Here is a 16,013-nt window from a genome sequence, read left to right on the forward strand (position 1 = left end):
CGGTCTTCTTCCAAAGCAGGGAAAGCAAAGGTCAAAACATTTAGAACCCAGTTTTTAAAAGCCTAGAAAGCTATGTGGCTCTTGATAGATGTTTCAGGGGCCCCTGAGAATCCGACTGCCCCAACGAGGAGGAAGAGGAGGCAGCAGGGGCGCAGCTGAGGGAACCCCAGAACCCTGAGAATAGCATCCAGGACCCAGCCAGCGTCTGGAATGCGCTTGGGACCTACTCTGAGCACAGAGAGGCCCCGCAAGGGAGATGGTACAATGTAAACAGAAGGCAGAAGGGGGCAGGCCTCCCAGGCTGTGGTCCCAGGTTGGAGTGGGGGGGGGTCCCCAGGAGCCCCCCAGGGCAGGGCTGCCTAGAATGGGCACCTGGCAGGCTGCGGAGACAGTCTCCCACCACCACGTGGCTGGGAGCCCCCCACAGCTTTCTCGTGGGGACCCCAAATTGCTTAGCCCGCTCACTCCTGGGCACAGGGTAGGGGGCAAAACCATTGCAAGTCTGTGTCCTGCCAGCTGGTTTCTCCATCACGGTGGCCGTGAAGCCCGCGGAGCAGGGTCTCCGGCGGGCGGACACGGTCTGTCCTCAGAGTTGCAGGGACACAGCCAAGTCCCGCGATGCTCTTGGAGAGGTGCAGACCCTCTGCCGGCTCGGGGCTGTGGGCTCGCGCCTCTGGTGCTGCTTTGGGCCCTGCATTCCTGGGAGGGGATGAGGGGGAGGGCAGGGGTGCAGTCCCCTAATTCCGAGCCGGCGTTACCAGTCTGTCCTGCAGCAGATGGACCCGTGGGTCCAACAAACGTTCTTAGAACATCTTCCTGCTGGGTGGGGGAAAGCACGATCGAGAGGAAAGAGCCACGTCTGTACTGTCACGGGGGCCACAGGCCAAGCAGAGACACCCACACAGAAGCCGTGGCCACCGTGGGACCGCAGTGGGCATGACCAGCATAGGAAGTCCAGAGGGTGTTGTCAAGGGTCAGAGCCAAGGAAGGGTCTCAAGGGGGAATGTGGAAGACGGGCTCCACCCCAAGCTGAAGTGGGATGTGCCTCGGGCTCAGCAGGTCTGACTGGAAGCCAGGTCACCCCAGGGCCTGCAGGAGCGGCCAGAGGCTCAGGCCACGCCCGCCTGTGGCCGTGGGGGCTGTTGTGCGGGGAGGGCGGGGCTCCCACCGAACAGCAGGGCGCACGCTGGGTGCAGGCCAGGGCCGAGCTGCTGCAGCTCAGGAGGGGGCTAGTCTGCCAGGGCTCCCCACCCCCCTCTCCACGAAGATGCCACAGTGTGCAGTGGTCCCAGGGACCTGCTGACAGCCCCGGGGCTCCAGGTGGGCAGTGAGTGGCAGGTGGCTGCAGGCTGGGAAAGCCATCCCTGCCCTGGGGCCTGGCTCAGCGACCTCAGTGGCAAGTGCTGGGGCCTTGCCTGCCCTCTGCCTGCACCCTGCGGCCTGCCCTGACCTTAGAGGCGGGGCCCTGGAGAGCTTCCCAGACCTCATCATGGCCGGGCTCTGCTCAGCTGAGTAGGTCCCCCCAACGAGCTTACTGTGGGGGGTCAGCCCATGGGCGCTGAGCCCATGGCTGCAGTAATGGGGACAGGGATGCCACCAGGACAGGGATGAGGATCACAGGCGACAGTTCTGGGCAGGATGGGGGCTTTGTGGGAGTCACAAGAACAAGGATGGTTTTGAGAATGAGTTAGGCCAGGACACAGGGACAGGAGACCCCAGGTCACAAGGGCATGAGAATCAGGACATGGGAGGGGGGCTGTGGTTCCAGCTATCAAGGGGTTGTCTCCCACAGCTTTGGGCCCGGCTCCTTCTGACCCCCCGAAAGCTCAGGAACCGTCATCATTAGGGTTCCAAGGTCCTGGCTTGTGCAGGGAGGAAATTCAGGTTTACTTTCTTATGCCGCGGGCGGGTGACCCCAGGGGTGGCCAGAGCTATTTGAGGAACAGGTCGGGTCCCTCACCCCCATTCCGAGTTCGCTTGTTAGGAAAACAAAGCCCACACCTCCCGCTGACCCTGTCACCTTGCAGGGTCCAGCTGTGGCAGGAGGGGGCCTGAAGCCATCTGCCTCCCAGCCTCGCCCCCCACCCAGAGGGGCTGTGACTGCGGTCCTGGGCAGGGGGTCCTGGCCACCTGTGGCTGGCCACGCTGCAGGGGCGGCTGGGACCCCCAAGGAGCCTGTGCCTGGCTGGGGGCAGCTGGGGACTGTGTGCACCCCTCGGGCCATCTGGGGGAGGCAGTCTCAGGCCACAGGGTGTTGTGTGCACGGAGGCTGGGGGTTGTCGGGATCTGCTGCGTGGGCAGTGTTGGTCACGCGCGGGTGTCCGCAGAGCCAGAGGGCAGCCCTGACCTCCAGCCAGTCGTGCCCGGAAGGCCCCCTCTCAGAGGACACCTGGCTCAGGGTCGGGTACACGGGGAACAGGGCTGTGTCCTCTGAATGTGGCTTCCGCGGGCCTGGTCAGAGGAGAAGGTGGGGCGCGGGGGGCGGGGAGGGCCCTGCCTTGTGCTGGCCCGCGGGGGGCCGCCCTTCTAGCGGGCGTCGCCTCTCCTGTATGGCAGGCAGCATCTCGATTCTCTGCTTCCCCGCGACCCCAGTGCCACACAGCCTCCCACTCCTGCACAACCCCCCCCCCCGAGCGCACCCTCACTAACACGCCTGCTGTTTGCCACAGTCACTGCATCCAGCAGATCCTGGAGGCGGTTCTCCACTGCCACCAGATGGGGGTCGTCCACAGGGACCTCAAGGTGAGTCCCCACCCTGCTCTGTGCGAGCTGTCTGTCTGCGCCTGCATGTCGTGCAAAAGGAGGCCCTGGAGGGGCAGGGGCAGCGCCAGGAGCGCTGTGTGTGTGAGTGCGCACAAGCATGGGGGGGTCCGTGCAGGTGCATGTGTGCGTGAGAATGCACGCGTGTGTGCGTGCGTGTGTGTTTGCACACGTCCCTCCAGACGCCTGCAGGCTCCAGGACCGAGAGAGGGCAGTAGCCTGTCGGCACATGTCCACTCGGGCTGTGTCTCTGGGCTCCAGGTGAGACACAGACCCGGCAGGGGGCACACGGGCGATGTGCACGCAGACGGGGCTGATGCCAAGGGAGCAGGGGTGAGGCGCCGGCCTTCCTGGCCTCTGCCAGCGTCCAGCCCATCCCGCAAGCCTCTGCTGCCCCTGGCTCCGCTCTGGGCAAAGTGGTTTGTCACCCCCCAGGGCACAGCGTGGCCTCGGGAGGAACAGCACCCGTCCACCTCCCCTGCCTGCCGGTCTCTCCAAAGCTGGGTTCCTGTCCGCTTTTTCTCTGGGCTGGGTGGGGGGAGGGCCTGTCATTCCTGCCGAGAGTCCCCAGGTGGCATGTGAGACCAACCTTCCCACACTGAATGGGGTCACACCTCCCTTGGGCCACCGAGGGGTGTGCGTGTGAGCTGATCTTGGCAGGGCTACTCTGGGGATGGTGTCCCACCAGGAGCAGGCCTGGGACCCCCCTTCCGTGCCCTTCACATCTCTCTCTGCACGTCCCACACAGTCCTGCGTCCCTCCGCCTGTGCCCCAGGCCTGCCTGTTGTGCCCGTGCTGGGCCTCACCGTGTGTTACCACGTTTGGTCTGAAGCAGTGTCCCGTGGAGCCATGCATCCCCACATCGTCCGTGGAGCCCAGAATTCATAGCTGACTCTGAGGCCACGGCATAGGAGTGAACATAGGTGCCCCCCCCCCAGACGTGACCCGGGGCAAACAACCCTTGCTGAAAAGAACAAAAGGGCAGGACGAGTAGGCCTTCTGCCTCCTGCCAGGTGTGGAGGGCAGACGGCCTCTCCTCTCCCGGAGAGGACCCCCGTCTCCTGATGGGGACAGACCCCCGAGGCGGTACCGTGCTGGGTTTGCTCTCAGCTGAGGTGGGGGGGAGCAGAGGGGTTTGGCACCGTGTCAGGGGGTTGCGAGGGAGCCGGGCAGGAGCGGGGGTCCCCAGCCCTTCCCTGGGGCCGAGCCCACCGAGTGCCGCTTTGTTGGCCCTGAAGTGTGGAAGTGCTGCCCGGCCACCTCAGGTGCAAGGGGAGTGGGGGCCCCGCAGCCCCACTTATGTTGGCAAAATGAAGATGCTGAGGGGCCTCTGGGCTGTGCTGGGCAGGCAGGGCCCATGTCTCCAGCATGTGCCACCTGTGGTGACGGAGCTCGTCCCCAGCCAGCTGCGTGGGGCCCGGGGAAGCCCTGGTTTCTGCCATGGGGCTGGCATCCTTCGCGGGTTCCGAGGGCCGCGTGTCTCATTCTGACACCTCAGGGTGACGAGCAGTGTTGACACGGTCTTTCTGGCGGTGTGCGCCTTTCTCGGGGCACTGAAATGGCAGTGTGGTCTCAGTGGGCCTGCCCGTCGGGAGGGCGGCCTGGGGCGGGGGCTGGGGGTGCTCGGAGCCCCGGGAGGTCAGGGACGAGGAGGTCCAGAGGCCCTGAACTCTGAGTGCTCCGCGCTGACCGCTGACCGCGAGAGGTGGCCAGGCCGGGGTGGGAGGGCCCTGTGGACAGGACCAGTGCATAGGGACCGCCGTGGTGCTCCCGTGGGACAGGGGACGAACGTCCTTTCAGCTTGCCCGAGGGCGCTGCTCTCTGAGGCAGGGGGGCCTGCGAGGGGCCTTTCCCACCTGTGGGCACACGACAGGCGGAGCCAGAGGGATGGGGTGGGTGCCACCTCCTTCCTCCTGGTCCTCTGGGGGCGCCTCCTCAGGCAGCCCCCCACCGGCCTGGAGCACCCCAACACGGGACATGGGGAAGGCAGTGCCTGCCCGCGCTGGTGAGGTGCACTCAGGTCTGCTTGCCGCACTCCGAGTTCTCAGCCTGGGTGTGACAGCTCCCCTCTGCCCCCCGGGGGTCACGAGGAGTCCGCCGGGGCAGCACCCCGTGGTGGGGGCCGGAGGGGGTCCAACCTGTGCGCCCCAGCCTGCAAAGCGCCGTCCCGTCTGTTGCGCTCCCTTCCCTCCGTGCCCCCGCGTGTAACCCGCACCCGCACCGGCGGGCCGCCTTGTCCGCAGCCCGAGAATCTGCTTTTGGCCAGCAAGTGCAAGGGGGCGGCCGTTGAAGCTGGCGGACTTCGGCCTGGCCATCGAGGTGCAGGGGGACCAGCAGGCATGGTTCGGTGAGTGTCCGGCTGGCCGGCCCAGGCGAGGGCGGGGGGTCCGCTGCCGTCTCGGCCCTCACGCTGCCCCTCCGCTGTCCCCAGGGTTCGCCGGCACGCCAGGCTACCTGTCCCCAGAGGTCCTGCGCAAGGAGGCCTATGGCAAGCCAGTGGACATCTGGGCGTGCGGTGAGACCTCTGTGGAGGCGGGTGTGGGGCCACGGGGCCACTTGGCCACAGTGGAGGGAGCCCTGCGCCCGTGCCACTTGCACCGTGCCAGGCCCGCCCCTGGGCTGCCGCCAGCCGGGAGCCCCCTCCCCACACAGACTAGAATTGCTAACGTGACCTTGGCTGTTGCTGAAAAGCCCACCACCCCAGTTCCCTGCCCCTCACCCAGAAGAGAGGTCTGGGCCAGAAGGATGGGGGGGGGGGATGCAGACCGCTGTGGCAGGGCTGCCTTCTTGGTGGGGGTCTCAGGCGGAGCTGAGCCCAGGACATGACACTTGTGTTCCAAGGGCACGGGGATGGGCTGTGGCTGGGTGCAGGGTGTGGGTGGGGGCTGCCAGGCACAGGGAGTGGGAGGCTAGAGGTGGAGGCTGCAGGGGGAGGGGGGCAGGGAGTGGGGGGCTGCTGGTGGAGGCTGCAGGGAGAGGGGGACAGGGAGTGGGGGGCTGGTGGTGGAGGCTGCAGGGAGGGGGCAGAGAGTGGGGGGCTGGTGGTGGAGGCTGCAGGGGGAGGGGGACAGGAAATGGGGGGCTGGTGGTAGAGGCTGCAGGGAGGGGGCAGAGAGTGGGGGGCTGGTGGTGGAGGCTGTAGGGAGGGGGCAGAGAGTGGGGGGCTGGTGGAGGAGGCTGCAGGGAGGGGGCAGAGAGTGGGGGGCTGGTGGTGGAGGCTGCAGGGGGAGGGGGACGGAGTGGGGGGCTGGTGGTGGAGGCTGCAGGGGGAGGGGGGCAGGGAGTGGGGGGCTGGTGGTGGGGTGGGGGGAGGAGGCTGTGGGGGAGGGCCAGGGAGTGGGGGTGGAAACTGGGGGCGGGGCAGCAGCGTGAGCCCCCTCCCCCTCCGCTCTGCGCAGGGGTGATCCTATACATCCTGCTTGTGGGCTACCCACCCTTCTGGGACGAGGACCAGCACAAGCTGTACCAGCAGATCAAGGCAGGAGCCTACGACGTGAGTGCTGGGAGCCGGAGGCAGGGAATGAGTGACAGCACCTGCTTCCCAGAATCGTGACCCAGCTGAGAGCCCTCAGAGGCTCCTGCCTGGGGAGGGGGCTCCAGACTCCCCCTTTGTGTGTTGCTTCCTTTTCTAGTTTCCATCCCCCGAGTGGGACACGGTCACTCCCGAAGCCAAAAACCTCATTAACCAGATGCTGACCATCAACCCTGCCAAGCGCATCACGGCACACGAAGCGCTGAAGCACCCGTGGGTCTGCGTAAGTCGCCCGGCACGCGGGCCCTGGGTCCCCTCCTTGCCACTAGTCGTCCCCCCGGGTCTCCTGGGTGCTGCGCGGCCTGGGGTTTGGCACCCACTGGGGGTGGCCTCTGTCTCTGGGAAGGTGGGGGCTCCGGGTAGAGGAGGTCCTGTCCTGCGTGTGAAGGGGTGGAGTGTCGAGGCAGACCAGGGGGCCTGCGTGGGGGACACAGCGGCCAGCGGGGAGAGAAGGGTGAGGGTGGGGGGCGCAGACAGGTGGTGAGGGGTGGTGGGCTCGGGGCGGGGCAGCAGGGGGGACAGCTGGCCTCCTGCTGCCGTGGGTGGCTGGTGGCTTTGGCACAAGGGCCCTGGGGGGGTGCCACGGCCCCCACTTTCGAGACCCTCAGGGACAGAGCTGACCCCCCTCGGAGCTTCTGGCAGGATGTGACGGCCTCTCTCCCCACAGCAACGCTCCACCGTGGCCTCCATGATGCATAGGCAGGAGACTGTGGAGTGCTTGAAAAAGTTCAATGCCCGGAGGAAGCTCAAGGTGAGATGTGGGCCCCGGCGCCCGGCCCACTTGCCCCACGGTCGCCATGGGCTCTCCCGCCCAGGGATGCCTGTGCCCTCGAGGGCCCCAGGCTGGAAGCGGCCAGAGGGGTCCCAGCAGGCTGGGCAAGGGGAGACACTGGGGTCCCAGCCATCTCGACACCATCCCAGGCCAGATGTGTCGGGGGACCCAGCCCCCACACGGCAGCAACACTCAGGTTCCCCTCGGGGTTCCCCACGCCCGGGGCTATGGAGGGGCTCCTTGCTTCAGTGTGAGTGAGTGGGCAGCCTCGGACCCTGGCGGGCCTGGTGAGGAGAGCAGTCTAAGCAGCCGGCGGGTGGGTGGGGAGGAGGCGGCCAGCAGGGAGCTGACCTGTGGGGGGCCAGCCGGAGGAGCCCCAGGGTCCAGAAGCCCTTTAGAAGTTGTGCTCAGTGGGCAGCCACTGTTTTCACTCCGGAAGTAGGGGGCTGGTCCCTGTGCAGCTGGTGAGTCTGTGGACTCTCGCTCTGCAAGGCCGGGGTGTCCCGGCCTCAGCTGCGTGTCTCTCCCCAGGGCGCGATCCTCACCACCATGCTGGCCACGAGAAATTTCTCAGGTGAGAACGGTCTTCTGGAAGAGAAGGCTTCTGAACGACCCGCTGCCAGTGGCCTGCCCCTCTCTCACACCCCCTGGCCCTTCTCCCCCACCGCTCAGCGGCCTGGCCTCCTGCCCGCTCGGGGCCACGAGGCCTGGGCTCCGTGGGCAGCACCCCGGGGGTCCGCCCCCACCCCAACCCAGTCCTGTCTGGGAGACCACCCGGCACACGCCCTCGTCCCTGCGTGTTGGGTCTCTGTGTCCTCGCCTGACGCCCTCGTGTCCTCGCTGCTGCCGCCTGGGCTGCAGCTCTGTGTGTCTGTCCAGGTGTTGGTCGGCACTTCTGTGGCCTTGTTGTCCTGAGCCCTCTGAGCACCCGTTCTGTGTGTGGGAGGGAAGAGGAGGACCCGGGACCTCTCCGCCGAGCTCCGGACTCGCTGGCGGCTGCCCGCCTGGGGCGCGGAGGGGTGGGCGGGGCTGGGGGCGTGCGGCTGCTCGAGGGGGTCTGTCAGCGACCCCAAGGCCAGGGGCCCTGGCAGGCCCACTGGGCACAGTGTCACCCGAGGGGCAGGTGGCCCCCTGGCTGTCCTGTGGTTGTCTGTCGCCCGCGTCATGGGGTGCGGGAGCGTCTGGGGTCCGTCCCTGTTCGTCTGCATCCAGCACCCATCCTGTTCCTTTGGCTGTGATACTGTGCTGCCGGGACCGGGGGGCATGTGTCACACCAACACTAACGGGTCCTGTCCTGTGCGCACGCCCACTGGGCGCCAGAAGCCCCCGCTGGGGTTTTCTAAGGAGAAAGGAGGCAGACGCTTTCCAACTGTCACTCAGTCTCGGTCCTGTTCCCACTCTCCTGTGAACGGGGACTCTGGAGCCATCCGCCACCCAACTGTGGACTCTAATCTTCTTCTGCTTCCTTTGTCTCTCCCCCTCCCTTCCCCTGCCCGCCCCCCGTCTGTGTCCGCCCCTCCCTCGTCTCTAACCCGGTGCTAACAGTGGGCAGACAGACCACCGCTCCGGCCACAATGTCCACCGCGGCCTCCGGCACCACCATGGGGCTGGTGGAACAAGGTAGATGTTCTTGACCAGGGTCTCGCCTGTCGGCATGCAGCCCCCTCGCTGCACGCAGCTGCCGGCCGGGCCTCCAGAGCTGCCCCAGAGGCCCCGGGAGCCCCTGCTCCCGCCGTGGACAGGTCCCACACGGAGGGCAGGGCGGCAGCCCCCGCTGTCCCAGCAGCCTTGGACCCCATGTGCTAGAGGGGCCAGGCTAGGTGACCCCTAAGCCATGCCTCCTCCCACATGCATTTCACCGAACCTTGGTCCTGGCCCCTGAATCTAGGGGGTCAGAAGATCCCTCTGGTCAGAGCCCTGTGCTCTGTGATCTCTCTCCCCGCTTGTTCATCACGACCCCCGTTCAGAGTGACCTTGACCACCCATAGGAAGCCTCAGGGCTGCTGCTGGGTCTGAACCCTGAGTGGGGGCCCCGGGGGAAAAGGCATGGGGGCAGAGGCCCTGCACCATGAGAGCCCTCTTGCCAGCACCATGCGCTCCCCCCTGCCTGGCCCGCCCCTGCCCCCAGGCACCTGCCCTGTGCTGCTCCCCGTCATTCGCATGGAGCTGGTGGTCTGCGCTGGGTCCGATGTGTGCATGTCTGCCCTGTGAGCCCCAGGACAGGGGGGGCCTCAGCCTCCCCCCCGCCGCCAAGAGAATGTCCTGTTGGTTCTTTCTACGAGGCCCCCAGCCTCCTCCCAAATGTGTGAGGGCAGAGGCTGGTTCTGCCGAGCCGCTCCTTCCAGGAGCCTCAGGCCGGCTCCTGCCCACCCACCTGTGAGCTTAGCCAGAAGCCCTGAGGACTAGCGGACCCTAGGACCTGCCAGGGGGCCAGCCTGAGCCAAGGGCGGTGTGGGCTTCGGGCGCACAGAGCCCGCTGCAGCCCAGGGGCGATCCCAGGGCTCCCCAGACGGAGCCGTGGGGCCTAGTTTTCTGCTGGTGCCTTGTGCTTCGGCCCCAGCCAGCCAAACCCTCCAGCTCTTGCCTCAAGATCCCACAGGGGGCGTATTCCCTAGCCGCCTCCTCCTGGGGGTACTCCGGGCAGGGCCACCCTCAGGAAGGACGGTCTGCACCCCTCCTGTGAGCCCTGTGGATGTGTCCAGCAGGCAAGGCCCCCCGGAGGGCGGAGGGCCGTCCTTAGCTTCCTTTCCAGAGCCTTTCCAGAGTGCATGAGGGGAGGGAGGGCAGGGAGCCAGGAGCCTGGGCGCCCCCCGTGAAGCGCAGCTGCCCAGCGCGGTGAGCGAGGCCTCTGGGCTGCTCTCTGCCGGGGCCCCTGCCCAGAGCCCACCCGCCTGCAGTGGATGTGCAGACTGCATGAGGCCGCGTGCATGCACAGCCCGCCGCCGGGGGCGCCCAGGGCTGCTCTGTCCCGGGTGCGGTCGGTGCATGTGGACGAAGCCCAGCATGGCTGTCCCGGGCCACGAGTGAGGGGATGAGGCAGAGGCTGGGCTCTTGGGCTGAGGTCAGCCAACCTCAGCCAGCGGCACTGGGCGGGGGTCTCCGTTTCAAGGCCATCGCCCCTTTGGGGGGGTACAACCTCCTGGGTGACATAGCGCCCCCGCCGGAGGAGCCCGAGGGGTCTCTGTAGAGACGAATGCTGCAGGTGTGCCGAGCGTCTTGGCCTTCCCGGAGAGGAGGCGGGAGAGCTGGGGGCGGGGGGCAGCCGTGGCCGGCCTGAGGACCCTGGTGGGTGCCGCAGAAGGTGTCTGCTTGTCTACCAAGGGTCTGCTGGGCCCCCCGGGGCTCTTGCCACAAGCTAATGCATCTGACTTGAGAAAGCGTGGTGGGAGCACCCTGTGCTTTTGACTGCCAGTGTAGATGGGGTCCACAGGGCCCTGGAGGCAGTGAATTTTGGGGAGCCACTTGCAGGAGGGGCCCGGCCGTGTGTCCACACTGCGCCCAGACTTGCAAACGCTGGTTAAAGGGGGTTCTTCAGGGGAAGTGTTTGGGGATTGGTTAAGAGGCTCGGTGTCTGTTGTAAGGCCTTCTGGAGCCTGGGCCCTGGTGGAGCCGTCTGAGTCCGCAGAGGGGTGTTGCCGTCTTGACTAGCATGGTGTGGACAGTGGGTTTTGAGAGTCAGGGACTGAGGGGGAACCCTCTTGAGACCCAGGATTTGTCCCAGGGTCTCCATCTGCCTCCGCCCAGGGGCCAGGCAGGGCTGGCCGCGCCTCCTCTGGGCGCTGGGCGGGCCCTGGCCTGCACAGGCTCTGACGCCGAAGCTGCGTGGTACGGCAGGGCCCATCCTAAATCAGGGTGTGGGGTCAGCTTGCCTGCCTGCTCGGCTGCCGTGATGCGTGCCTTCGGGATGGGCTGGGTGGCCCCTGGAGGAGCCCTGCACCCCGCTGGTCAACCAGCAAGGACGGGGGGCCTGGGCTCTGCGACTTCAGCATGACTGCACTTCAGGGGAGGCGGGGGTCCCCCTGCGCACTGGACATGGGGAAGGGAGCAGAGGGGTGAGGTCGGTGTGGGTCAGGAGTGAAAGCTCCCCGTCTGCAGGGCTGGCCTGTCCCTCCGTGGTGAGTTACTGGGAGGCGGCTTGGAGCTGCCCCCCTGGGGAGGTTTCCAGGGTACCCACAGTGGGCAGTGGGCCTGGGGAGGTGGCATTTTTGGTCCTGGGATGCTGATGGGTTCGGGCCACCAGGGCATCAGGGCATGGTCCGGTCCAGCCTCACCAGGGTGGGGAGGATGTGGTGCAGGGCGGGCAGGCCTGGCGGGCAAGGGAAGGGGGCGGCCTGTCATCCCTTCGCTTACTGGGATCCTGGGACACTTCTAACGGGGGGAGCCCCGCCGTGAGGACCAGGGGGACGGGCCAGGGAGTGGGCCTCTGGTGACACATGGCCCCGAGGATCCTGTGGGGAAAGCCTTTGAGAAAGCTGACGGGTTGTGGGGCTGGAGACCGTGCCCAGGGTGGCTCTCGGATGGCCCCACGGGGCTCTTGGCCAAGCATATCACCCATGTCCCTGCCCAGAGCCCCGAGGGTGGCGAAGGGCACCTTTACGGAGAGGAAGGCCCTTGGACCCTGACAGTGGTTCTCAAACCGAAGCAGCGTTAGGGTCCCCTAGAACAGATGGCCCCCCCAGCCCCGGGAGGTCTGGGGTGGGCCTGGGCGCAGCTCCTGCGGCTGCCGGTGCGGGAACCCCACTTTGAGAACCTCTGCATCTCCCTGGGTCCAAGTGTGCACAGGGGTCTGATGTCACAGCCTCCAGGGGTGTTTCCCTCAGTCCAGGGTCCCCCCCGCCCCCCGGGGACCACCTCGGGGCAGGCAGCCCTGCAGCTGGGCTGGCTGGCTGGAGCTTGTGAAGCCCGCGGCGGGGTGGGGGGGCTAGAGGATCCCTGAACCCCACCCCTCCGACGTCGGCCCCGGCGCGGCTTCTCTAACCTGCACAGGCAGGGCAGCGCTTGGCTGGGAGCGCGGGTGGGGCGGGCAGGACCAGGCGGGGTCCTGGGCTGCACACTTGCACCCCTGCCTGACCACACGAATCTTGTTTTCTTTCTTTCCCTCACTACTACTCCCTCCCTCCTCACCTTTCCTTTCCTGGAAGGTAAGCTGACTTTGGTTTGGCAGTTGTCCAATTAACGCTAACCACGGCGGAGGGCCCTGATGCCGGGGGACTGGGCGGGGGGCGGCGGGCACGGGAAAGGGTGAGGCAGGGGCCGGGCTGCCCTGACCTCTGTGCGGTTGTGTTGGGGTGAGACGGGCCGTCTGCTGGGGCGTCCCACAGGTGGGGGGAGCCGGGGACGCGGGTGGCCCTCTGGAGCCTTCCCCGTGGGTGTCTACCCTGCTTAGCCCACTCAGAGCCCGGGGGCCTCAGGAGTGGATGGAGGGGCCCGTGTTGGGGCTGGTGCAGCCAGAGCAAGGCCAGGAAGTGACCCCAAGGCCAGGACTTCCAGGACTGGTTCCTGAAGAATGAGGCAGCCCCTTGGGTGCTCTGAGCCGAGGGCCCGGGCCCGGGGCAGAGCTCTGAGTCCTGTTCGCTGACGGAGGCGACCGGGAGGCTGGTAGCAGGCAGGCACCTGCTGCTGAGACAAGCCCCTCCCTGTCTGGGTGGGTGGCCAGCTGCAGCCCGCCCCTGCCCGAGAGCACAGGGAATGACAGGCAGATGCCCACCACCCCAACCTGGTGCCCGTCCTGTGTTCCTATCTGGGGTGGGGGAGCACCCTGCCTTCTTGGCAGCCTGCATGCTGCCTACAAGCCGCGGGGCCCGGGTGGGAGGGGAAATCTGGATGTCCTCCAGGGTTGTGGAGAATGGCCAGGGGGAGGGGCCTGTCCTGGGGATGAGAGGTTTGGGCAGCCTTGGGCCTCCTGCGGGCCTTCTCCAGGATGGCCAGGCTCAGAACTGGGGACGGATCTGCTTTCCCCCCTTACTGACCACAGAAGCCACCCTGCCTCAGGACCTGGGGTCGCCTGCCTGCCCACTGGCTCTTGGGGATCCCCAGAGCCTGGCTGGCCTCTGAGGTCCACTCACACAGAGGGGGTGGGTAGTAGCGGGCCCCAGGCCCTTTGCTCATGTTGCCTGTTTCCTCCTAATGCAGCAGCCAAGAGTTTACTCAATAAGAAGGCGGACGCGGTGAAGGTGAGCGTGGCTGGGCCTCCCTCCCTCCGTGCAGGGCAGGCTGGGAAGGGGTGTCTCCCCCCCCCGCCCCCGCACCTGCCCCGTCTCCTCCTGACCTCCTCTTCTTCTCTCCACAGCCCCAGACAAATAGCACCAAAAACAGCGCTGCTGCCACCAGCCCAAAGGGGACACTTCCTCCGGCCGCCCTGGTACTGAGCCCCTCAGCCCCCTGCTTCCCGGCCCTCCTGCGCCCTGGCTGTGTGGTGGCCGCCTGTCAGGAGGCCTGGGGTGAAGGTGGGGTCCAGCCCCAGCCTACCTCCGATGGACAACGCCTGGCCCTTCAGCTCCTCCTTGCCGCTCGGGTGTGGAATGAGGGCTGAGCCCCATTCAGGGGTTCTTGGGCTGTGCAGGGGTCTGGCCCGGTGTCCCGCCTATGGTCAGCAGTGAGAGGCTTTCAGGGGGCACCGCTCTGTGCTGCTGTGCCCTCAGCAGGCCCACCCAGAGTGTCCAGGCCTGGCTGCTCTGCAGGGGCCTGGCCTGGCGGGGAGACACTCGGGTGCTGCGGGGCTGTGCCATCTGGGAGGTGAGGGCTTTGGGTTCTCCCAGGAAGAATGGAGGGGTCTGGTCTTAGCTCTGGAGCCCCCCCAGTGATCTGGACGGAGATAAGGCCCCTTGGCAGTTGGCCTGGAGATGACCCAGCAGCAGCCAGGGCAGCCTCCCATGGGAGGCCGTGTCCCGCAGGCCCCGAAGCCGCCGGGGAGACACACCCCCGTGGCCATGCCAGCCCGTGGCTGCCTGGAGGGAGAGGCCCAGGGGTTTCTGGCTGGGAAGGAGCAGGCAGACACAAGTTCGGAGGAGCCTGCTAGCTCTGGCCCTCTCGCCGGTGGGGGGTATTGGAGGGTCCTATCCAGGGGCTCCCCCAGCTGGTGGCATGGGTTGTGGTGGTGCAGGGGTGTTGTGTGCCCATGGTGGCCCGTGTAGAGCCGGCCGCCCCAAGAGGTTGGGGTTTGCTGGTGCCCAGGTTCCGAGTTCGCGCAGAGCCACGTGGCGTCCCCAGGGAGCCCAGCCCCACGCTGCCCACAGGAAGGCTAGGCTCGCGAGGTGGCCGTCCAGCACGGGGGGCAGCCTCAGCCCAGGAGGGGAGGGTCCCACACAGCCAGCCCCATCTCGGACCCCGTCCATCCCATATGCCACCCCCACCCCCATGACATCTTCAAAACCGTGCCCCCCATCCCGGGGCAGAGGGTCAGGCAGCAAAGGGAGGGAGGACCTCTTTCCCCGCCCGCAGCCCCCATGCTCTCTACCGTGCTCCGTGGGCGCACATGCTTCTCTCTGGCCACCCTGGGCCCGCCGGGCCTCCCCAGCCAGCTCTGCCTCCTGCCATCCTCGCTCGGCTGCCCTCCTCCCCTCCACCCACCCCCTCCTCTCACTTCCCTCTTTCCTTCCTCTGTGCTTCTTCTTCCGTAGGAGCCTCAAACCACCGTCATTCATAACCCCGTGGACGGGATCAAGGTACTGCTGTGCCCTCTCTGCCCCCTTGGGAGCCTGCGCTCAGGCAGGAGCCAGGCCCCCTGGCCAGGCGCAGATTGGGGCGTTGACCCGGGGAAGCCCTCGAGCTAAGAGTTGGGGGGAGCAGGCGTGCAGGGACAGGTGGCAGGACAGAGGCAGGACAGAGCCCCACACGTCCATGGCTGCTCCCTGGGGACAAGGCCCCAGGAGCTGCCCTCTCGGGCGCGGCTGCACCAAGCCCACCGTTGACGGTGGGGGCCCAGAGCAGGGTCCACGTCTCAGGACCCTCCATGCTGTCCACCCGGCCCCGGCCGTGGTCAGGCCCCGCACAGCGGGGAGCCAGGCGTGCAGGGCCGCCTCCGGGGGTCCCAGGGGAGAAGGGCCAGGGAGGAGGGAGCAGCACAGACGCCCTTGGCCTCACCCATTGCTCACCTCTGCCCCCAGTGCTTCCTGCTGAGCCAGCCCGCCGCCTCCGCTGCCGCTCTGTGCTCTGGCGTCTCTCCCACCGCATCGGCACCTGCGCCCGGGGCCAGAGAAGGGGCTGGCGCTCGGGGTGGCGGGAGGGACGGTGGGCAGCCGAGCTGTGTTTCTAGGACCAGCACCCCCCGCAACACACACACCCGGGTCTGCAGTCAGACTCCCACCCAGCCCTGGGCTCCTCAAGGGGCCCCCCACACCCTGGTTGCGGGCCAGGACCAGGGGCCCATGGGCCAGTGCCTCTCAGCCCGCCCAGACGCAAGGTGCTACGAAGGGCGTTCTCCTGCCTTGTGGCTCGGGACGGGTGCTCCTTGGACCCCGTGTCTGGGGTGAGGCTCCTGTTTTCCTTGCAAGGGGCCTCTAGACAACCTTCTGGGGTTGTAACATGAGCCCCAATTCTACAACCTGCAGACCCCCCATCTCTGGGTGGGGCCCAGAGCAGGGTGTTTGGTCAGGGGGCCAGAGGGAGGCCCTGGGGGACTCTTGTTGGGTTGCTCTTTCTGAGGAGCGAGGAGGCCTCCTGGGAACTCTGTGACAGGTGATCGGTACCTGGTTTCTGTGTGCGGCGGGAGGTGCCGGGGCTGCCTGTCGACCGTCAAAGGCCCCCTCAGGGATGAGACTGGGCCTGGCTGGACAGTCTAGGCCTGAGGGGCAGGCGGCCTCTTCTGAGGCAGGAGTTGTGGGTATGGCTGCATCCTGCCGGGGCCAGCCAAGGCTCTTGAGGACCTCCTGGAAACTTCTCGCCCTGTCTGCTGACGTGCACAGGCCGGGGGGTGCCTTTCCACTTCAACGGGAGTCCCTGAGCCCGTTT

At 67.0% G+C, this 16,013-nt stretch overlaps 1 protein-coding gene across 1 annotated transcript in view; it reads left to right on the forward strand.

Moving 5' to 3' along the window:
• The window catches only part of CAMK2B (calcium/calmodulin dependent protein kinase II beta), an 82,756-nt gene that overhangs the window by 56,726 nt on the left and 10,017 nt on the right, over positions 1–16,013 (forward strand). Inside the window, 12 exon segments of the mRNA XM_026502364.4 lie at positions 2,670–2,742; positions 5,004–5,048; positions 5,050–5,107; positions 5,192–5,275; positions 6,159–6,253; positions 6,393–6,515; positions 6,960–7,043; positions 7,596–7,638; positions 8,610–8,684; positions 13,197–13,237; positions 13,354–13,425; positions 14,684–14,728. Of these exon segments, the coding sequence (XP_026358149.1) occupies positions 2,670–2,742; positions 5,004–5,048; positions 5,050–5,107; positions 5,192–5,275; positions 6,159–6,253; positions 6,393–6,515; positions 6,960–7,043; positions 7,596–7,638; positions 8,610–8,684; positions 13,197–13,237; positions 13,354–13,425; positions 14,684–14,728 (838 nt within the window).

This window comes from Ursus arctos, unplaced genomic scaffold (genome assembly GCF_023065955.2).
Source record: "Ursus arctos isolate Adak ecotype North America unplaced genomic scaffold, UrsArc2.0 scaffold_3, whole genome shotgun sequence".
Lineage (NCBI taxonomy): Eukaryota > Metazoa > Chordata > Mammalia > Carnivora > Ursidae > Ursus > Ursus arctos.